The 23,732-nt window shown below is 44.4% G+C and overlaps 1 protein-coding gene and 1 long non-coding RNA gene across 5 annotated transcripts in view; one reads left to right on the forward strand and one right to left on the reverse strand.

Moving 5' to 3' along the window:
* The first annotated feature begins 1,656 nt into the window (after positions 1-1,656).
* On the forward strand, positions 1,657-11,014 carry LOC109144512. Its single transcript, XR_002045307.3, has 3 exons — positions 1,657-2,255; positions 4,004-4,158; positions 10,637-11,014. It is a non-coding gene; the product is annotated as an uncharacterized LOC109144512 (long non-coding RNA).
* The window catches only part of LOC104688916 (cytochrome c oxidase assembly factor 1 homolog), a 53,886-nt gene continuing 34,550 nt past the window's right edge, over positions 4,397-23,732 (reverse strand). For 3 of the 4 annotated variants that reach the window (XM_039548889.1, XM_039548888.1, XM_039548890.1), the window contains 4 exons: positions 12,177-12,279; positions 9,176-9,327; positions 7,226-7,302; positions 4,397-4,737 (listed from right to left, as the gene is read on the reverse strand). In XM_039548889.1, coding sequence (XP_039404823.1) covers positions 4,641-4,737; positions 7,226-7,302; positions 9,176-9,327; positions 12,177-12,270 — 420 coding nt within the window. In that variant the 5' untranslated portion in view covers positions 12,271-12,279 and the 3' untranslated portion in view covers positions 4,397-4,640. Of the gene's footprint in view, positions 4,738-7,225; positions 7,303-9,175; positions 9,328-12,176; positions 12,280-12,529; positions 12,767-23,732 lie in introns of those variants that run through there. The other variant, XM_019285454.3, reaches the window with a different exon arrangement.

A 23,732-nucleotide genomic window follows, 5' to 3' on the forward strand; every position in this document is an offset into this window, starting at 1 on the left:
TTACTGATATTTTAGTTTTCTGAATGACACATTTGTTCAACTTACACAGCAAATATAAAATGCATCAATAGTCTTTTCCACAGTAAAGCAATATGCTTCCACTGTAGAGTTCTTTATGGTACAGATGTTGAATTAAGCTGTCATTTGGATTAATAAATACAGTCAGGAAAAAAATAAGTACAGATGGGTGTGATAAAAATCTCTCCTAATTAAGAAAAGGTTAGGATTCGTCAAAGTGAAGCAGAGCATTAGGACAAGAGTTGCTACTGCAAAATTAGGAGAGGAAAGGGAACTACCTGAAGGGATTATCTTTTTTTCCTGTAAACACAGAGAACTTAATTACACTGAATCTTTGCTTGCTTGTACAAGTAGAATCACAGCTGAGCTGGTGATGCATTGAAATCAGTGTATCCCATCTCTTCAATTAATTTGCAATGCCAGCATACAGACTGAATTACACAGGTGTTTTTTAACTAATCCTCACAGGGAAATCTCCTGAGCTGCCAGGGTATCACTTACCATCTGCCACTTTCCAGTAGCACCTTGTGAGATCCAGCTGGTCTGGCTGCTGGATGGAAGGTATTGTGGGCCTTACCAAGCAAAGAGAGGCAAAGATTGTCTCACAGAAGTTATTGAATGAAGGTCCTTTTCTCCTAAATCTTCTAGGAAAGCAAATTAATAGAAACTGCCTTAGATTGGTCAAGAAATTACATTATTCTAGTGTTTTTGTACAACTAACACTACTTCAAATTAACTAAAGGCAATGGCCAGGTGTGATGTCTTCCAAAGCAACAACAAGGGCAGGCAGGTCTCCATTGTTCCTGGTGTTACAGGACTGCCCGGGCCCTGCTGCAGGAAACTTTGTAGTAAATTTTGCAGAAAACTCAGGGAAATTATATGCCTTTGACAAACAGGAAAGATGCAGGCATGTGGCAGGAAAGAACTGGATGTATCCTCATTTCTAAATGAGAAATCAATCCAAGACATCTGCCCAAAATAGGAAGTGAACTGCATGGCCCATAACTTCGACAAAATCTGTCACTCTTGGAGAAACATACTCAAAAGGGAATGTGTCAGCCCACTTAGCCTTTCTGAAGGCAGTAGTTTCAAAACATCTGCTTTTACACAGCCCCTCTGTGCTCATCAGCTCCAACTCAAATAGTTGCAAGTGTTGTAACAGTGCTGAGCAGTATCTGCTGTTCCTCAGCTGTAAATTAAGTCCTTGCCCTGAACAGTCTGCCACCTTGGTAGTTTCCTTGAGGGTGATGACTGCCTGGCAGAAACTATTAAAATCAAACTAGAGAATAAGAAACAAACATGCAATCCAGCAAAGGTCATGAAGATGATGTTTGTGTTAACCACACCAACAACTGGAAAAAGGACACAAATTTTCAAGCCAGTTAAAAAGAAATTATTTAACATACTGAACATGATTAAGATGATTAAAGGATTGCAGCACCTGCTAATGAAGCTGAGACACCTGGAACTGGAGAAGGCTCAGGGAGGGATCAGTGTGGGGGCAGAGTAAAGAGCATGGAGACAGGTTCTTCTTGACAGTGTCTGGTGTCAGGACAAGAGGCAGTGAGCAGACCCTCAAACACACAAAAGTCTGTTTAGACATAAGAAAAAGCTTTTTTTACTGTGAGAATGGTTGAACACTTGTACAGCTTGTCCAGAGGTTGTGGAGTCTCCATCCTTGGTGATCTTTAAAACCTGACTGGACATGCTTTCAGGCAATCTGTTCAAGCTGACTCCAGTGGAAATGAAGCAGTTGGACTAGATGATCTCCCAAGGTTCCTCCCAACCTTAACTGTTTTGTGGGATCCAGGGTCTTTCATCAAAAGATGAATATTTTCTCCAAAAAAAAAAAAAAAAAATAGTGTTACAGTGACATGATGAAGTTAAAGAGACCCTAATCTTGCTCCCGTGTTCCTTACAGGAAAAGACTGGAAGAGGGGTGCCCAGGTGCCTTTTTGAAGTTATTTGGGCTTTCAGCAGCTGCTGGTGGTTCTGAAACCTTTGCTCTCCCTGTTTTCCTGGCATGTTCCAGCTCCCTTGGCTGCTCCTGCTGCACCCGTGTCCTCTGTGAAAGCAGCCGCCTTGGGCTGTGATATATTTAATGGGAGCCACATGGCCAAAGCTGCTTGGCACTGAACACACCAGCCTGATGCTTTTTTCTCCTTTTGAATATGTGCATCCTAAAAGAGCTCAAACACAGAGAGGAAGTGACTTCTGAGGTTCTTCAAGGTCACAAGGTAAGAAATTCTGTGTTTGCTGACTATTAGGTAGTAAAACAAAGGCAGGGAATTAATTGTGATTTTACTCTTATCCCCCTCCACTGATTTGCTGGCTTCCAGCTCCACCCATTTCTTTCTTCCTTCTCTGGGTTTTAAGATTTGATTAAGAGAACCGTTGGTATGATATGATGATACTGCCCATTCTCACAGCTCTGGAGAGCCAATGGGTTGGCTGAGGTGACTGGGAGCCCTTAAAGTTAAAGGGGTGCTCAGGGGAGAAAATGAGAGATGGAACCTCTTTGCAAGCTCTGCTTCCCCCAAGCAAGGTAATAATTATCTCCAGTGTTACTGGTAAGGTTTGTGTGGGGATAACTCCTCCAGGCCTGGAAAAGCCAGGGCTAGAGCCAGGCCAGGCAGTGGTGGTGTGGTGCAGCAGCTTGTGAAGCCAGCATGGGGACATTATGTGCTGCAGGCTGGGGTGGCTGTGGCCAGCTTTCCTGGACACTTGTCCACCCTGCAGCCACTGCAGGTCCCAGGCTTACTGAGCACACACAGGTGACAAAAGGCAGATGAATGGCAGTGTGTGCCAGATGCTCCCAGTGCAGACACAGGGAGGGACTTAACAGGCTGGGGTTCCTCTCCACAGCCACAGTATCCTTGCAGATTAGCAACAAATCAAAGCTGCAGCCAGGGAAGTGGTAATTGATGGATGGGAAGTGGTTGATTTGGCTTTTTCCTGTCAGCTGTTTGATTTCCCAGCAAACATCTTCAGTGACCAAAAGCTAGAGTTGATCAAGCTCTGAGGCACCAGGTGGCCAGCAGATCTCCAGATCCCTGAGGTGTTGTTCTTGCTAGTCATAGTACAAGGCTAATGTTTCATATCACACAGTTTGCATTTTGTTTTGTGAAACCAGTAAACAGCAATTTCAATCAAAGCTGGGCAATGCTGTCTTCTTTTGATTAATTCTAATCCTCTCCCTGGTGTGCTGGGCTTTCATGAGGGTTGGATCAGGTCTTACAAGTGCTGTTCATCCTGACAGCTCTTTGTGAAGTTCAAACTAATGCACACGTGTATTGTTTCATTCTAAAATTGTTTATCCAAGACGCCTTTGCTGTGGCCCTTTAGCATCTCCTTTCTACTTAGGCATTTGCTTTTCAGGTTTGTTCAAAAGGCACCTTGCCCAGTTTGCTGGGTCATTGTTGAACAAGAAAATGCTCACTGTTCTCTAAAAATTCTTTGCTCTAGCTCTCCCTTCTCTATATAATGCTCATGGCTCTTGAAAACTTTGCAGTGCCTGTGTCCTTGTTGGATTTCCTGGACCCAAATTAGGAAGAAAAGATGGAGGGGTGAGGGACAGGGAATGGAGTGGCATAAGCTCTGGGCTTTCCCTAGCTGCAGCCTGATTAAGCATCTCTATTACAGTGAATTCAAAACTCTCTTTAGTCTGGATGTTCTTAAAGGCTCCCATGTTACCTCCTGGTACAGGCAGGACAGTTACTTGTATTTTTTCAGTGCCTCAGACTGTGCTTCAAGCTTTGCAATTGTTCACACGGGCAGTTTGGGGTGGGAGTGGAAATAGTGCAGGTTTGGGGGGTTTTTTTGTTAGTTTGGGGTGTTTTGCTTATTCCTCAGCTTGCTTGGTGATGGGCAATTCTCTAACTGATGGCACAATCAAAATATCTTGTGGCAGTCAGAGCAAACCATGGCAGTGCTTCACCTGTTCTGCACCCTCCTGAGAGTTTTTCTCCCCATATGTCCTCTCCAGAACTCATCAGGCAGTGCTGGTGGGAAGCAGTGAGTTCCTCTGAGTAACCTTCAGTGTGAGCAGCGAGTCTCTTCCTGGAATTCCAAGTTGTGATGAGTGGCCTCAGCTATCTCATGAGCTTTGTAATGATAACTGTGAGGGTGCAAATCTACCTGGTAAGTGGAGTCGAGGGTGCTGCTGCTGAGCTTCACCTTTGCTGCTTCATCCTTCCTGATTTAGACAAGACATTGTTGAGAAATGGGGGGAAACTGAGGCAGCAAGGGAATAGCTTTGAGAAGCTGACTTGTCCTGACTTAGGTCTGCAAAGCTCAGTTTCCTGGAAGTTTGTTTATTTATTTCAGATTCGTAATACCAGCACACACAGGGCAAAACACATGACTTCTATGCAACAGCAACTCTTTCGCAAGATATTTATTTTAGGCTTCTGTTAAACACATGAATAAACCAGCAAAAGAAAGAAATTACAATTACAGCAATGATGAGGTCAATCTTAGAGAGAAAATTGTCTTGAGAGCACCGGCTTAAGTGAAACTGTCACTTGTGACAACTGTGTACATTCACAGACACAGCAGGATGCAATCGATTAATGGCTCCTTTGGCTCAATGGGAGGCAGAGATGCAGCTGTCTCTGATTTTTTTAGCCTTCTTGCATGCCAGTGCTTTCCACCAGAGAGTGGTAAATGGGAATATTCTGACCATCCTGCAGTTTCAAGGTGACATCCTGAAGGCACCAGCTGACACAAACCAAAGGAGATTTTTAACTTGTAGCAATCACTTTTAACATGGTAAAGTCAGTGTAGAAACAGCTGGCACAGAGAAACAAATAATTCCACACATTCTTTGCTTTTAAAAATTCTCTCAAGTGTTTTAAAACTTGGTTTGTGAGCACCAGCTTCTGAAAGCTGTTCTCCCTAATATCATAGCACAGCCCAGATTTAAAGGTCTGGTATGCATGTTTCTATTTGTTGCAATTCAAACAAAAACCTGCCAGCTCTTCTTAAGACATTCCTCCCCCGACCCGGTGCCTTTTTTTCCTCTCCATCCTGCGGGTGCATTCCTTGCTCCACTCCTCTCCAGCCTTGGAGCCAGACGGTGTTGCTAAGGAATTATTCTGGCTTGGAAGAGTTTGAACACTGTGTGATCGCTCAATGTGACTGCTGAAACCCTGACAGGGTATGACAGTGGTTACTCAAAGAAGGAAAATTGCATTTGTTGGAGACTGAGGGGGAGTCTTTTCCTTCCTCTAAGCTCTGCTCCAAACCCACTTCTGAGAAACTGCTCATGCTGCTTTTCCAGCTGGAAAGGACTATTATTTTGGGGTACTAAAATAGGATTTTTTCAAAAGCTCCTGGCCCTGGCTCAGCTCTGCTTTTGCTGGAGTCAGTGCTGAGTACATACAATTAGGTAATTAGGCTGCCGCACCTCTGTGCAATGTGTCTGCAGTAGGGCTCTGCTCCCACCTCCAGCCCAGGCCGAGCAAGCGGGCTTGGACATAGAACTGCTCATTCCCCACGGTGTGACCTGGGGGCTCAGCCCTTCCCTCGGTCACTTCGGGGCAAGCAAGAGTAATTTTGCAGCGCCTTGGCTGCCCTTGCCTCTGAGCACCCTCCCCATCCCTGTACTGCCTGCCTCTGAGTGAATGCCACTTCCTCCTGGACCAAACGAGGTCATAGACTCCAAATTTTCTTTTTTACAGTTGTCTTCTCTTTTATAAATAAACTACTACAGACAGACTGCACACTCAGAGTCAGATGCATTTCAGTGGCTTCGGTGCCTCAACTACTCTTGCACAGAGCACTCAACTCCTGGTGTCATTTAACTGTCTGTATCTGTGTGAGTGCCACCCTGGTCTCCCCCAGAAAGGCAAATACACACCCTGCAGAATCCCACCAGGATGGCCTGCTTATCTGCTTCTTACTGCCAGCCATTTTACTGTTAGTTCCTCAGTGGGGTGCAAGGACACCAAGTCCTGCCTCAGCCCCATGTGAAGCTGTGCACAGGACCCTGCACATAGGTGGATTTGGTGGAGTCTGACAGATTCATCTGCCACACATCCTTTTACAGGAAGATGCCTTTTTTTTCTTTTCCTTAAAAAAGTTTGCAGAGATGTACAGAGAGCTCACTTTAAAAGAAAACTCCAAGAGATGTTTATGCACTACTGTAGTTTGACATTTTGCAATCTTCAGTTACTTAGCTTCACAGTAACCGTGAACAAGGAATAACACAGAACTGTCTGTGAGGAGGGGCTAAGGAGGAGTGAGGAGATCAGAGCTCAGGCACTAGGGAAGTGAGGTGTGCAAGAAATGTGACTGGGGGCCTCTGCGGTTATCCCTGGTCATTAGAGAGGAGGCCAGGCCTGGTACTGAGTTTCTCAAGTCCTGGCCTAGTGGCTTTTCTCACATCCTTTTACACCTTCCTTCCCATACTTACTCAGAAGAGAAATCCAGTAAGACATGCTCATCTAATTATGAATAGAAAACGTCGCCATGTGGCTGGTGGAAGCTGAGTAAAAGTTGTAGGTTTTGGTTTCTAAATAGAAAGTACCTAACAAGAGGTTTGCATCTAGTAAAACTTTTGAGTTCGTGTAGTAATTCTTTGCTCAGTTCCAGAAACCAGTTTACTGTTGACAAAGGAGGTTTTCAGGCTTCAGTACTACAAAAATGTAAAGTCCCTTCTATATGATGTGGTATCAGAGCATCCTTCTGCTATAATGTATCTGTTCTAGCACTTTTTTTTTAACCATAAGGACCACACTTCTTGGATAGCTTAAAACAACAAATCCTGTGCTTTTAGCTCGTCTCGCATGGCTCTGATATAATGTGTGATTCCCTTACTGCAATCCATACTATCGAGAGTTAGGACTGGTGTTCAACAGCCTCTGCACCTCTGTGAGGAGGCGGGGTGGGAGGGGACAATACTTTACCTTGGCTCACAGTATTTGTGTATGGACTGAGGTACAGTTTGCAGAACACAACACAAGGGAATGGCCCATGTTGCTGCTTCTATTCACATTCAGAGAGATGAATTCAATGTATTTCTCAACTAACTTACATTTTTGTCCTAATGAAAATAATAACCTTTCACAAGACCTTCAGACAGGAGTTTCTGCTTGATTTGTGTGTATGACCTCAGCAACACAGATGACTAAAGCAAATATCCTGCTCTACTCTTTTCTCCTACCACTTCTTTCCCATTTCCCCTGGCACCTCCCCCAGTACACACCACTGACGGGACTGGTCCATCTCCGAGCTGATGTAGAGGTATCCCGCCGATTTTGTTCCAGAGACTGGTAACTTTATCTGCAAATGTAAAAGCACATTAAAAATTCAGCAAAGCATATTGTGAAACAGACATTCACTCCTTCTAGTAAAAGACATAGCACCTTTTTAACTTTTACACTATAGTTATTTTTTTACTGTATTTCAGAGTTGGACTAAGCTATTGTAACAGCTAACACGTGTGTGGCTACACAAGTATGTCTGCTCTGCCATGCATTAATCTCTCTGCCGAAGGAATGTACTGTGTTACAGCTGCAACCCCCAGGGGAAACCACTCGCTCTCTGAAATATTTATGAGCAAACACCTTTCCTTACCAGAATGCATAGTCATCTAGAGGTGACCTGCACTGTCAGAGCTTCCCAAAACCATAACAAGCCTGTAGGTTGAGATCCTCTGTATATCAGTCCCTTAACACACACTGAAGTGATGAGATGTTCAATGATTTTTTTTTTCAGTGTCACAAATTCTATCACTCATCTGTTTAACAAACAAAGCTGGAGCTGCAGCTGTGACCACGGCAAATTGCACTGGGTCTAATGCCAGAATAAAAGAAATGTTTCAGGTGTAGCATTTGCTGGTGGTGATGCAATCACACAGAGAAAATGCCAGGTGTTCGCCAAAAGACCCAGGAAGTGGGAATGTTGTGGAGTCAGTAAATCAACCTGTGGCATAAAGATGATTAACCAGTTTATTTCATGAGAACATGAATACTTAGGAGCATGAAAAAGTAGAGAAGAAAGTTGGTGATTTGTGTCTTGGGTGAGGTCAGTAGAAGGCAGGGTTTGACTTCACCCTGAGTCACCCAAGTGACCAGCATTCTTAAACAGTGACATAGGAAAACACCCGTGGGAAAGGTTATCTTCTTTTCCGTCAGTATATGAGATTGTGTGGGGGTTTGCACAATTTTTTTCTTTAGATATGTTTCCTGCTGCAATCTATAAAACATGGGAAAAGTTTTGGTCCAGGGTATCATGTAAGTGCAAGCCTGGCTGAAGTGAAATGGAAAGTAATTTTATGTGAGTTGGTTAAAGGTTGGGGTTTTCTTTATCTTACCCTGATAGCCACTCTCCTTTATTGTACCATCTGATCCATTCCTTAATGCCCTTGCTTGGTCCCTGGCACTCGTAACTACTCACCAGTAAAAACAAAATTATTCGAATGTGATGAGTTACCGTAGTGAAGGTCCTGGAGAGGTTGCTAGGGACACTTTGTGTCACTAGCAAAACAAGGGAAGGACCGCCAGTCCTGGATTAAGGGGTAAAAACACTGATGGAAAGTACTCTTGAGGCATCAATGCCGAGCAGAAGTGCCTGGGCCCAGCCCTCGGCTGATACAAGGCAGCCTTGTGCAATACTTCAGCACCCAGCACAGCATTCTCCAGTCACTGTGTAACCTTCATGCTCAGTCTCAGGCTGGGCAGCTGTTCTCCATGACACAAACTTACAGGTGCTCTTAAAAACCACACCATTTATGCTGTACCACAGCATAGCCTGTAAGAGGCTGTAAAACTGCTCTGAACAAAGCTCTAAAAACTAGCACAGGACGTATCTGGGCAGTAACGGAAGGCAGGTGCTATTTTAAAGCTGGATCTGATACGTCTCTGAAAATGATTTTGTGGCTTACAGTGTGAGGAGGGGGCTGACTGGCTTGAGAGGTCCCTTGGCATTCTGGGATGAGCCCATAGAGCACAACACGAAGATGCTGCTCTTGCTGTTTCTAGGCTAGTAGATTTATGCTCTGGAAATCCATTCCTCTTCCAGATCAACTGGTATCCCATCCTACTTCCTTCCAGTGCCCCCAGGTGACTCATGACCTGCTGAAAATCCCCTGGCTGATCTCTCATCACCTGACATCTCAGGAAGCCACCCTGTGACACCAGTTGCCCAGCGTTACCCGTGCTCTTTCTGTGTCCACGCGATTGCTCCCATCTGTCAGGCGGATGTTGTGAACCTTAAGAGGGGGGGCACCCAGGGCTTCCAGGGCATCAGGATTGCTGTTCAGTTGCTCCAAAGCTTGCTGGTAATACTGGGTCCTGGCGAAACTTTCTAAGTGAGAGAAACAGGGTAATGAGGAGACTGTTTGCTTAAAATCAAAACGTAAGTTTAAAAAAAAAAAAGAAACAGACATTTTCTCCAGACTACCACACCCTCCCTGAAATACAGTCCAAAACTATTAATTAGGAGAAATTTGGCTGAAGGAGGAAATACACCCTTACATCAGAGAAGCAAATGTTATTCAGCTCATTTAAGTGAAGAAGGCTCTGAACATAGCCTGTTCCATTCTGATACACAGTTCTCCCCACTTTTCATGCATTTGTAGGTTATCTAAAAGGAAGAAAAAATAGGAAAAAAAGGCACAAGGATGAATATCTGAAATGTTCTGATAGTAATTCAGTTTTTACTTTTTTTCTCTTGGAGGTACATAAAATACTTTAATAATGGAGAATATCTTGCACACATTGAGGTAGGAACAGCTGCTGCTGTGGAACTCTTGCTGTGGCCTTGGTACAGCTTTCCAAGAGGCAGCCATGAAGCTACAACTCTCCTGACAGACACCTTAGAAGGGAGGCACAAAGCAGCATCACTCACGTTACTGGTCAAGCAGCCACAACAGCACCATAGATGGATGCTGCGGTGTTGGCACATGGAGGACACTTGTGGCAAACTGCTCTTTATCAATGTCTGGTTGCTTGGTATGGCTGTGAAACACTGTACTGTGATTGCCAATGGACAGGGCAGAGCTGAGGAGCTGGAGACTTCCTGACCCTCCTTATGGAGACAGAGATTTGCTTATTAACAGTTTTGAGGCTGTCTTGCTGGGGTTTCTAGATCAGTGTAACTTCACTCTTTTGACATCAAGAAGGGCAGAGTTAAGCTGAGTGTGCAGTTGTGTAAATCCTACTCTGGGAACTTTGCCCTCACCTTTCAAAAGGTTTAAAACAAGGTGTAATGTTTTTTTCTTGGTCTCTTGCCTGTCAGTATAATCTTGGAGCAAGAGGTAAAAGGATGCTGCCTCTTCTCTCTAATTAGAGGCGTCCCCTGTGAGCAGACAGCATCCAGTTGGCATAGAAACACCTTTGCTAGGCTGTGACCTATACTGGTCCTCCTGTGTCCCCCTGGCACATCCTAAGGAGCTCCAACCAAAGGGGTTGCAGCATGCCAGCCCTTTAGTACCTATAACTCATGGCTAACAGCCACTCAGACCAGGTTAAAAGTATGTTGTGTTTATCCTGCAGGTTGGAGGAGAAATGGATTCTAATTTCCTGGTCTTCCTTCTCAGCTGTTCCTTGTTAGCATCTCATGCATTAGATATTACATGCCCAACTAATCCATTTGTCCACACATCTTTTTGTAGGAGATCTGAAAGCCTGCTGGAGTTGGCTGAGCAGACTGCTTCCATGAGAAGGGTGTGGAGGTGATGAGAGTAAGTAGAAATAGGATTACCTGAGTATTTGTACAAGCTTGCACAGAGACCACGTGCATGCAAACTTCACTTCAGCCTGAAGGAAGGGGAGGGAAGCAATCCTCTCCCACTGTTCCCACCACTATGGAAGCCACTCGCTCCTCGCAAGTCCAAGTATGAGCCAGTTCTGTGCACTGGGCAGTAGGAACTGTGATAGCCCCAGGCATGAGCCAAGGGAGGAAAGTTCTCAGCGTGGCTCCTGTGTCTGTTTAGAGGATAGCGAAGGACACACTTGGCTGCAGAAAGTGTTCTTTTAGCAGCCTGGCTGCCTTGCCACCAAGTTGCTCAGTGGCCACTGAAATTGCAAGAGAGCCAGAAGGAGCCATTGCAATGTGCCACTTGACTGCACAGCCAAGGGATGCAGGGAACCAGCCCTCAGGCTTGCTGTGTAGCACAGGGGGTGCCTACCTCATGTGATTTCTGGATCACAGTGCTGAAGTTGAAAATTAAAAAATGCTGATGTTCTTGTTAAAGCCCGATTCAATATTTTAAAGCGTAAGGATCATATTTTTGTCATGTACTCCAGAGCCTGGGGGCATGAGCTGCCTAAAATTAAAGTCTGCTTTCCAGCCTTGTCTGATTTGTTATTAATATGTGTAAAATGAAGGGGAGGTTTCAGAGCTTATCTGAGGGCTTGAGAAACAGGCTTGGCTACACTTTTTTCTGGCAGCATCCTCTGGTACCAGGATAGGTGAAAAGCAATAGCATTTGATAGCACCAACAAGAGAGAGGCACAGGGCCAAGACGCCTGTGGCACCCCCTGAGAGAGAGGCAAAGCCTATTTCTGCTCTGATGCTAAATATCTAAAAGCAGTTTTAGAAAAAATAAACATCTATAATTTGGACTAATAATGTGGCTTCTTGGCCAAAGACACATAGCAACTAGAGACAACATCACCTGTCTAGCTTTTCTCTTTGTCCTGGTCTTCTGACTGCTGACTGCTCTTATCTGTACTTCATTCAGGAGAAACTCATGATTTCTTAGCACTTCACAGGTGTGCTGTTTAAGGGCCAGCACCACACAGATTTACAGATAAAACTGCTAGACTTTAACACCTTCTCACAGATGGTCCTATTTTACTGCCCAGTTACAAAATCTCAGTTAAGAAATGAAACCTGCATTACTGCAGGTGAAGCTTTCACTTCACCATCACCCTCAGGAAACCTCCAAAAACCAGACTTTCTTCTGACCACAACAGACTGCTCCCTATGCAATATCTGCCTCTGGAAATGCATGCAGCAGCACTTGGGAGAGCAAAAGCCCTGGGGATGAAAAAAGAAGAGCCCACAGATGCAGAACCCAGAGGCTCAGCCACACTCCCCTTAACTTCATCTGCTTTTCACAACTCACATGCTGCTATTTTCCCCCACTACACAAAAGCCAGTGAAAGGGGCAGAGGAGAAATAAGGTTGCTAACAACACCAAGACTTACTTTGCATAAGATTATACATCACGATGCATCCCCCGCCACTGAACAGCCCCATGAAAACAGCCATTTGCTGCAATTTTCTTAGAGAAGCTGGCATTTTTCCTCCCTGAAAAGAAAAAGAGAGAAGACATTTGTTGTAAAAGAGGGTTACAAAGGGTTACTTCCCCCTTTCCAACCAGGCCTGAATGAAAGCCCAGTGCACAGGCATCGAGCTCTTGCTTGCTGGGGCCCCACCGTGCGCCCAGAAGGAAGAGTGGTGAGAACAGAGCAAACTGGGAACCCAGCTGGGTTGAATGTGTTTATTCAACTTCTTTTAGTGATGCCACCACTTCGCTAATTGCCGAGAAGAAAATTACCTCCCCGTTCTGGCCGGGGGCCAGTGCCGTGGCATTGTGGTGGGGGTCCCGGTGCCCGTGTGTTTGCTCGCACACTGCAAGCATTCAGCTCAGGGAGCTGCATTTCTCTCTCGAGTAAACTCCTCTAAAGTAAACACACTCGTGGCAGGGATGGATCTGGCCTCGAGTGGTAAGGGACAGAGCCAAGCCAGCACTGTGCCAGCAAAGATAATGGAGCCAGGGTGTGTGTATTCTGTTGTGTCAATTTTTTTCCCAAGCTGTAGATAAACAGGAAGTCTCTTGCAAGCTGTTTTTCTTCCTTCCTGTACCCCCCCCTCCCCCCCCCCAGGCCAAACTTCCCCTTTTAATAAGTCACAATTTTGACATTTGAATGCATGACCCAGCAGAATAAGAAACACTTCTATAGTTTGGGTAAGAGGGGGACTGAAGAGCCTGAGCTAACGATCCTGCCCACAGCAGGTTAGTAGGAGTCAAGCTGAGTTGTCAGTGGGGGCGTGGCACTTTGCTTCAGGCTGTGGCAGGATGGGACTTGAACGAGCATCTGAGTATTGGCTTATGCTCTTGATTCTCTTGGAGCTGGGATAGGAGGGGGGAATGGTCTTGACAGCAATTTTTTAAAAACTAGCAAAAAGCTGTTCTTCTTCAATGGGCACATAGGTATATGAATAACTGGGGGAGCTGTATGGGATTCTAATCCCAAAGGCTTCACACGCCAGTACTTGTCATATTGACACCATGATGATTTTTTGCCTTTTCTTTTATACCCCCGTTACACCTTTTTACAACTTCTGTATTCTTAGTGCTTTTTGCCTACATTCTTAAACTTGTTTGTTCAGCTAAGAAACTAAACATTTTAGAAGCTTCGTAGGTAGGAGTTAGTGTGCCCCAGACCCCAAGGTCCTCTCCAGAACACATTTTGTAAACTAAGATAGAACCATCCAGGGGATGGAGGGGCTCATTCAAGCCTCTAATTGGGGCATTTTTGATAGATATGCTAATTAGTAAAACATAATTAGTAAGACTATAGACTGTTATACCAGATCTTTTGGGGGTGTGCATTGTGGTGTGCCTTTCGGTGCATTCGACCTGGACATAGTGCACCTAAAAATCCTTAAAATAAATACCAAGGTAAAATCCCTTTTTCCCTTCTAACCCTGTTTGACTCTTGATTTTAAGACCAGGAAAAGGCATCAATATGTTGGTGTGGCTTAAGTGGTATACTCAATGAGAGCTGATTAATAAACTAAGGCCCAAACCAGTTACAGAAATGTGACCTGGGCAAGGCTGTTTGAGTCCTGCTGTGGAAACCACCTCTAGCATCCCTCAGGTATGTGTTAGTCAGGTATTGTTCAGCTGACAACCACAGTTCAGTGAGGGTGGAGAGACAAGTGTCAGGACTTCTTCACATCATGGCCAAGTCAGTGTGACATGGGCAGCCTCCCTCTGCTCACCACTCTGCTGACATGCCCTTACACTGATACTTGCATGCTCTAAACTGAAGGGAACTCAGACTCCCCAGGAAAGTGGTCACAGCACCACGCCTGTCTGAGTTCAAGAAGAGTCTGGACAATGCTCTTGGGCATCTGGAGTAATTCTTGGGGTGTTCTGTGCAGGGATAGGAATTGGACTCTGTGCTCCTTGTGGGTCCCTTTCAACTCAGCATATTTTATGATTCTACAAAACTGTGAATGCAATTTGGGTATAAATTTCATCTCCTGCCCTGTTGGCACTAGCACTCAGTTGTAATGTGTGCTATTCCTAGGTTGAATGCTTTTCCTGCTAACTAGTTTCCTTGATTTTTAAGAACCTTTAGTATTTATATTTATATTTAAATTACTTCAGATTTGTGGATTGCTAGTAGTGATAGCCACCCAGAGAGGCATATGGATGTTATGCCTATTTTATGCCCCAAAATGCCTAAACTGTGCCATTAGTATAGTCAGCTATCAACTCTCTCTCTCCTGATCTGTTTCTCTCATGAGTTTTTTCTTCTTCACTTACCCTGGAGAACTTGAATGGCATGAAAAGTTACAGCAGAGGAAATGTGCAAGTGTGGTTTTACAGAGAAACAGTGGTAGTCATTTCACAAGGACAGTGAGAACTTTCTGCTCGCCTGTTTGTGTTTGCAACTTTCCTTAAATCCCCACAAAATCTGATTAATAACCAAGTTTATTATAAGATTCATCTGGCCAGGACGAGGCTTGGACACCAACACCCCATAATAGGGATGGGGAAAAAAAATCCATGGTAAATCTGGAGAGAGGAACAGGTATAACAGTTTGTGACCTGTGGCATTTGTTTTTGCCCCTTTCAAAGTTGTGGCCAGGCAAAATTTGCTTTCTGTGATTAAATTCAGGGTAATTGAATGCAAATGGCTGGGGGTGGGGGGTGCTGCTGGAATTTTGCTGAGTAAAGGTGGGAAGACAAGGAGCTCTTGCACCAGTGAGAAGGTTTTGACTGAGGCTCAGGGGACTTGCCTAAACAGCGGAAATTAGAGGCTCTGCAACTTGCTGTCAGTGGGTTTGAGGTTTGTTAGGTCTCACAGTCTGCTCACACCCAAACCAGGGAGATAAATGGAAAGTAAGAAAAGCTGATTGCTGATCAGTCACATGCTCACAAACACTCTCATCACCACCTCCGCTCCAGTGTTGCAGTGTAGAGACGGTGCCATCTGGCAAGGGAGCTTGGCAGCTGAGCAGTGGTGATCCCATTAAGCACTGCTGCCCCATGCAGCACGCCTGGCTGCTCGTGCTGTGCTGCCCCTGCCCACAGCTCTCTTCTGTTGCTGCTCCTGCTGAGGCAGAGATGTGGAGAGCTGAGGTGCACCCAAGTTGTGCACCAAGGCCCTCGTTACGGTAACAGGTAGAATGTCTCCATTGCTCATTTTCAGGCACAGTTGGAAGCCCATGGGCTGGACCACCCCATCCCTGTCTAGCCCTTGATGCTCTGGTCCCACTTGCTTCTCAGCTGTTTTCCCAAGCCAGACCTATGACAGCACACTGCAGGAAAAAGTTCAGAGCTACACATTTTAACAAGCCTTTCATGACTGCAAACTTTCTCATCGTTCCCACAATTCCCTGCCAGCCTCCAAAACCAAGGACAGAAGTGTCCTTGGAGCCCAGAGCATTCCTCACAGGGGGGCTGCTGCTTCCCTTCCCTGCCATCCTGGTCCCTTGTGAAACGGATGCCTGAATATTGCAGCCTTGAGCATCTTTTGGCACATGGCTGCTGCTGACTTCTGAATGGTGACAGCTTGTGGAAGACCAAAATGTAGTAAGGATCTGTCGTCTGCAAGGACTTGTCAGTAGGATTTCTGTCCTATGGCCAACTGTGTTTGCTGCTCCATCGGCTGCTCTGCTGAAGTGCTGTGGGAGTGGCTCACTAAGGAAGGGAAGCAGAGGTGTGTCTCCTATCCTGAGCCTCTCTGAACATGACTTACAAGTTGCAAACTGTAGAGGCTCTCACAGGGAAGGACCAAACCCCCTCCACTTCATTTGCCACAAGCGAGGAGCTGTAAGTATTAGAGAGAATTTTATAGATACAACAGGCAATCGCCTCCTAAGGAGGAAGTACATGCTGCTATCAGTGGTGATCTCCCCTGAGAACCTGTTATACCACTAAAAGAGTATGCAAGTCAATTGGTGGAAAAACAGACTTTTTCACAGCCGGTAATTTAAAAAGCACAGTTTCCAAGCTACGCTGTTCTGCAAAGATACCTTTTCCTCCATGTTATTTGTAGTGGTAAGAAAGACTAAGTGGAGATTAGCATGCACAAAACCACTGAACCTACAGTTACCAAAAGAAGAGACCTTAAATTGTTATAAGTAGTGTTCTCAAAAAATAACTATTAAAGGGCAGAACACTAAGAGTAATAATAATAGTGACATTCTCTTTGTGCCTTGAAAATAGCAAGATATGGAGGAGAAGGCTTGACTTTGAAGCTAAGTGGGACTCAGGCTGTTAATGAGATTTAACAAACTCCCAGGGTCACATGTGAAATGGTGGGTTACTGCAACAGTAAAGGCTGTTTTTAATTAGACTTTGTTTTCTCCACAGAGGATCTTCTAAAAATAGGCTGGCTTAAGAGAGTCTCCCTTATTTTGGCAAATTTGGGTTATCTGTTTGGTCTCCGAAATTTGTGTGGCAGAGGTTGGTCTCGGGCACTTCCAATAAAGGCAGGTAGTGGAGAAGAAGGGCATTTTCACCAAGCACAAACATTAATTTTATTTTCTCTGGAATTGAGCAATGGAGCTGCGGCTGCAGGTTCTATGGGGAAGGCATTTCCTCCTCCTTCTCCTTGTCCTTCTCCTCCCCCTGGTGCTACCAAATTCCTCCAGCATCTCCAGCCTCTGGGTGCTACCACAGACCAAACAGCAAACAATAATATTGCTCTGAAACAAGAGAGAAGCAACTTGATCCATGCAAACTCAGTGATCACTGCTGCCTATCTCGATCTGGGCCACTGCCTACCCACATGGCCAGGACAATATAGTGCCAGGCCACCAATGCGAGCAGCTGGGAGCCTTTAAACCACCTTGAACCACTGAAGTCCTGAGTTGTTGGAATGACACACTAAATAGGTGCAGCAAAAGACTACTATTAAATTAAATTAAAATTTATAGGTAGACCTGAACACAGACCTGAGCACCTAACTTCAAGGCTGGAATTGTTGCTGACCCTTCTGCAGTGGAACTCTCCCTTGGGCTGGTTGGTTTTTAGCTGGCCCTAGGCACAGCTTTTCAGCAAACCACCCAGGAAGTCACAGGAGATGAGGGGAATGCCAGGCAAACCACACACGAGCACACGCTTGTATTTCACATTCTTGCTTTCTTGCCCATCCATTGATCTTCTAAGATCTATAAGGCAGGCATCTGGCTGTAAGCCAATTTCTATACTAATAACATGCTAAGACAACATTTTAGAGACATCTTTTTGACACTCACTGTCTACAACATACTTTCATCATTAGTACTCTCACCAAAAACAGGACAGTACAGCAGAAGTATTCTGACAGGATTTCAGCATATTATTTTCCCCCCTTTTTAAATTGAAATAGCCTCAACATATTATTTACCTCATTTATGAGAGCTAGCAGCACAAATTTTGCCCCCTGCCAGCATGTTCAGAAACATCAAAAACTTTACATGTATAGAGTGCCTTCGCCAAGACCTCAGAAACTTGTAGTAAAGTTTGCTTAATTCACAGTCAACCCAAAAGTAGGATTAATACATTTTTTCTTTTTTTTTCCCCCTCTTGCTCTTCAGATGCACTGAAAACACATATTTTGGCATTTTGGGAGGTAAAACACCTTTTTAGACAGCCTTGAAATAGTCCCTTCCAGGATCTCCTTGTGAATCAGTTCCTAGATATGTGTAGCTGGCCCTGGTGAGAATGCTTTAAGGGGCCCACTCTAATATGAGAAAGACTACTGGCAAGAAAGCCAAGAAACAGTGTTGAGCTTATTTTCTGCCTTTGCTACTAGCTAATTGACATGGAAAGGGAAAGTAGTCAATAAAGTGATTAAGGACTTGTCCTGGTTTGAGACAAAATTTGGAGGAATATCCGAAATGAATGTCCTTTAATAGAAGGCAGGTTACAGCCACCCCTGCCCCACCAGATTCGGAAAGAATTTTCCTCGGAGAAAAGTGAGAAAATACACTATTTATTTAACAAGTAAAGTGCACGCAGGCATGGGGAAAAAAAGAATAATGCTAAATAATGAAACTTCTCGCTGTGGAGAGAAGGAGAGATTTCAGAGTCCGTTGTGGGAGGGGCTCTCTCCTCTCCGGAGCTGGGGTTCGGCATGGGCCCTTCCAGGCCGGTGTGTAGGGTCTCCCGATGATGTTCTGGTGTTGCTGAACAGTCCAGAAGAGAAGAAGAAGCCGAAGTCCCAGGGCTCTGTACTTCAGCTAATGAACAAGAAACTAGCTAAAAAAAGCAAAAGGAATGTAATTCTCTTCCCTGCTGCAGAAGTGGAGCAGCTGGGCAGGAGAAGTCAGGGAGCTTATCTGTGTTTTGAACACAGCGCCGAAAGAATTCCACCAGCTCTCCCCCCTCTCCCTTAAAGACACAGAAAGGCACAGGATTCATGTCTGGCATAGAGCAGGCGAAAGGGAATACAGCATCATAAAGTCACCCCAAGACAGGACTCTAAACAGCCACCTCACTCTTGTATCACTTCTCCTGCGGTACACGCTACAAAGCAGTTAGCACAAAACTTGCACGGTGCCTTCAGATATCTTAGTTTCATTTCATTTTTCTCCTCTCTTGGGCACTCTTATTTTCATGTTTCTATTCTATTTACAGAACAGAATTTCTGTTCCGCTGTCACAGACAACTTCCCTTTGTGCTCTTAAGCTGCACCGTCTCATCCGGTGGGCTCACCTGCACTGCATTTCTCTTCCTCCTGCACACCCACCTTCACCCCTCTATGTGCCTTCTTCCCAGCCACCACTGTGGTGCTGAGCAGATAGAAGCAGTGAGGCCACCATTCCTATTGTCCAAGGACTCCTACTATCTCCTGGTGTCCCTCTGTTTATCCCTCTGTGAAGAGAGCCTGTCTTCCTAACTGCAGGTAACAAAGGCAGGTGCCAAAATCCTTTATTGGAAAGATGCTACAGCTTAGCTTGTTCAGTCTCTTTGAAGGCCGGGCCCATGTGCCAGCAATTCAACAGCCTGCTCCAGATCACCCTCCAACACAACTAGAGCTGCCCGTACTTTGTACTGAAATACAAAGGACGCATTGCAGAAACAAGGCACAGGGTGTACTATTAGAGAACCAGGACAATTATACCTACAGTGTGACCCATTTTTGCTGCTATTGGAGGATGGCATTATAGGTTAATGCCTAATAATCTGTCATTAACATCCCTAATTGTATGTTTCTGTAATTGGACACCATGGAGGGGGGAAGAAGACGTGAATGTTCACCTTTTGCATTTTAGAGGTGAATTGCAAAGGATTTAAAAGTAAGAATTCCTAAGTAGGGTAAATGAAAAAGTTGCATCCAAGGTACAAGAAGAAAAGATCAGTAGTGTTTACGGGTTTAACAGTGAGTGGTTTACCTGAGAAAGCTGTGGGACAGCTTCTTGGCTTCCTTGCTGCTGGGAGTGAGGTCATGAGTGCTGCAATCCAAGGTTCAAAAGAATTGCTCTATGCTGTCCCTGCGCCTCCCTGCAGCCTGCATCACAGCCCAGCTTCCAAATGGGCACGTTAAAACAAAAGAATCTCATAAAAAAATAGCAAATAGAGTCCTTTGAGTGTCTCATGCTGTCATGATGAGAGGGAACAGTACTCTGTGCTTAGCAAAAAGGGACTGTCAAGCCAGTGAGGTTTTCATAGTGTGATGTGTGTTTCCTGTATATAATTTCCTAGTATAGGTTCACTGAACCTGCAAGGTAAGGGAGCGGGGAAGAGTACAAATTCACTTCTCATGGAAAGATCAAAGAGTTTGCAATTCTTTCTATGCAGTGGTAACTACTTATCTTTCTTTGCAGTTTGTGGGCATTTATCTATGTCCAATACACTCATTATGTTGAAGACACTGACAAAATCTCAAAGCCAAAACCAATGACCAATCTAGATTTAAGTCAACTTACTAAATCCTGAGATGTGGGAAAAAAATCAAAAAACAGCAAGAATCTGTGATAACCTTATTGGCTAACAGGTTACATTTTACTGTGTGAAAATAAAAGAAAATTGTGTCAGAAGTTCACAGAAGTAATGCAGATGTCATTGGGCTAGGAACTCCATGTGGCTACGTTAAAAGTTAGTACCGACCTGGAAGTTTACAGTCTCTAACTCCAATCCTGATAAGGCTTATGCTTGTCTGTAGTCTTACTAACTTCAACAGTATCATCCACATGCATGCATTAAACAGGCATGCAGTAGACAGTGACCTAAAAGAACTGAATGCCGGGGGGGCAGTCACAGGGAAAAAGTGTTTAAAGCAGGAACATAGTGTAAATCATAGGATGCTTGCTCCCTTGTCTGCCCCTGGAAATGAGGGGCTAAAAGACGTGGTCTGCTCTGCTGTGATCAGCACAGAGCCTGATTTACAAAGCTTTTAAAAATATCAGTGGAGCTGGGAAGGTTTGCAGTCCTGTGCCCAAACACCTTGCTGATCTAATGCTTTTTATTATATAGTATTACAGCAGTACATACTTTTGGCACTTTACAACACCCTGCTCTTATCCTTACTTCCTACTGAAAACCAAAACTAAAAAAAATGCTACCCCCCCAGATCCTCAGATGGGGTAAGTTTATTTCAAGTACCCATCTCTAAACCCTCCCAGAAAGGCCCCTCCTTCAGAAAAGAAGGACCTTACCCTTCTGAAAGTCAAGTCCCTTTTAAAATATATCAGATCAACGCTTACAGCTCAAGGCTTTAAAGAAAATTAATTACTTTTGAATATCTTGTACACCTGGATTGGTTCCAGAAGTTGGTCCTTGCCCATATGAGCAGAACTGGTTCAGTATCAGCTAAATCTGTTAACACAAATTAGGATCTGGGGAAGAGCTAACCTCAAAGACTCGTGACTTTTTAATAAGCATTGGGGACCAAAAACAGCACAAGACCAACAGGGATTCTGACCTAGAAACATTCTATTATCAGAGAGACTAAAAAGGGAAAAAATAATTATGATGGGAACCATTAAAAATAAAAGAAAGAAAAGAAGTTCCCATAGTACTTGAGGGTTTCTGTTCAGACAGATCCAGCTTGTTAACTTGTGCACAGAGCTGTGCAAGATGGAGAGTGCAAAAGGGCAAAGGAAATGATGGAACCTGCCACACTGCATGTGCAGCATCTGGAGTCAGACCTTTAACTTCATCTGGGGAGTAGCTACCGATTTATTCATCCCCCCTTGGAAAAAGGAAAAGATACACTGGATGCTCACAAGATAGTTGGACATGAATCAGATCGCCTTCCAAAAATTAGTCAGGACAAGAGGAATTTCAGAGAACAGCTGACTGCAATCCCTATTTAACTCCTCAGAATATGTGTGGGAAAGATTTTAAGGAATAAATCTCTCTCTATTTAATAATTTGAATGTTATTTCACTAAATCTTCGGTCCTTCAATAGCTCCTGTTAGGGAAGGCAGGGATTTTTTTTTTTAATTTTGAAGAGCTGGGGCAGAAAAACACAGAACAACTTCACAGGAAGCCAGTGCCAGGTCATGCACTTGATTCCCAGAGACCTGGGCTGTTCCCTGTTCCCTGCCCATTCCCTCTCTTAGGCTAAAACATGCCAGACTAAACAGATTCAGCACAACTCCAGGGCTGTTTCCTACAGCGAACCTACCTTTAGAGATAGGGGGACAAGGTTTCCCTATGAAGCTACAGCACAGGGCTTTGTCCAGCAAGGAGGTGTGACAGTCCAAGAGATGGACAAAAGCACAGACCACACCTTTATGTACTGTTGATGGGTGAGATTTTTCAAAACGTTGTATGCTTTGTGTGTGCTCAACAGGTGATACCTTTACAAGATCACTGTCTTCTAAAAGATCTTTGAAAATTCAGCATTTTCAAGACACATCCTCACTAGTAGCTTTCAGACAGGGCTGCTAACAACATACACTATTTCCTCAGAAAACAGTAATCTTCAAATACTTGTATGTGGGGTTTGTTGATTAAACACTAGATTACCAAGGGCTCAACACAATGAAATTTGGCAAATGTGGCATATGTGAGACACATAGGTGGGCTGTGATCCATTTCTGTTTGTTCATGTTTTGTTTTCCCATCACATGCTACTCAGCTCTGTGGTGGTGGGAATTAGAAAGCATGATGGATACCATCACTTTCATAAAATATTACTCCTAGGGACCTCAGCTTACATAGAAAAAGCTCCTGCTTAGTGTTACATCCAACCTATCCATGAATTTTGCAGTTCAGATGATACCAGCACAAACAAAGCAGAAGAGTGCTTCCAGGTTTCACAAGCAGCTCAGGGACTGACTCACTGTATCACTGTGGCTAAAACTATAAACTTTGGGTGTCTTAATTCACACATGCAAAAATAAGTGACTTAACACTTCCTGGTTCCTACTTTGCTGGAAGATATCAATATTTAATGGCTGCAAAGTGCTCTTACAGCCCAAGATGTAATTTTACTTAGGCATGCAATTGCCCATGTGCAGTATGCACATGTTAAGAGCACGACAATGTATTCCAGACAAAAAAAATAAAGTATTTTGCAGTCTGGCACAGGGCATGTTGTAGGACCAGCAGAATAATTACAGGAGCTGCAGCTGGCACTTATTAGAAAATTAAAGAAGCTGTTAACAAGTCATTAATAATCTGTGACTTCCTGCCTTAATGGTATTCTTCAGTCAACAGGCATGAAGGTGAGGGGGTGGAGGAAACAGTCACACCTTCTTCTAAGTCACTGTTGAAGACTGATACCCTCATTTTTCATCACTTTGTAATCTGCTTGTTTACTTCCCTCCTGGTGTCTCTTCCCACTGGCTCTTCTCTCGCTGCTGACTCTCACACCAAAGGACTGCAAGGCTCATGGCCAGGGAAGCCACCTGCAACAGCCAGTCCCAGGGGAAAGCCAGTCCTCTCTGCAGTGTCCCAGCCTGGTAGCTGTCTCCCTGCTGTTCAGAGCTGCCTGTAAACACCTCTCCGGAGTGTGCACTCCTACTTTTAAATGCTACTTTGTATGTAAGGTATCCCTGTCCATTTACAGCATACTAGGATTTGTTCTCTTGTGTCTTGGTCTTTGCCTCCCTCGTGTAGGCAGATGGCTGGAGGAGGAGGGAAAAGCAACTTGTTTCCCTGCTTCTTCAGACAAACACATGCTCTCCAGAGCAGACAGATGCCTTAAAGTCACATCCAGGGCATCAATTCATCTTTTGGGTTCAGCTGTAGAGTATAAAGCATTTGCTGGCTCTGGTCTAATGCTTTTTGACATTGTCAGGCTCCCTTCAGTGAACTACTGCCTTGTAACCAACTTGACAGCAAGTATTGTTCCACGTTTATTAATACTGTATGTGTTATCTTCGAACTGACAGGTTCCAAGGCCAGGCATCAGCTGCGCTCAGCTCTGACTTAAAAAAAAAAAAAATGCAGACAATAGCACAGACCTCCTGCTGCTAGTAAGTAAATAAATAAATAAAAACATGCCTTCACCATGCTGCTGCCACATGGTTTTATCCTTTCAATCTCAATTATGCAGTAATTTTTTCTTTTACTTGAGGT

The sequence above is a fragment of the Corvus cornix genome, chromosome 2 (genome assembly GCF_000738735.6).
Source record: "Corvus cornix cornix isolate S_Up_H32 chromosome 2, ASM73873v5, whole genome shotgun sequence".
NCBI lineage: Eukaryota > Metazoa > Chordata > Aves > Passeriformes > Corvidae > Corvus > Corvus cornix.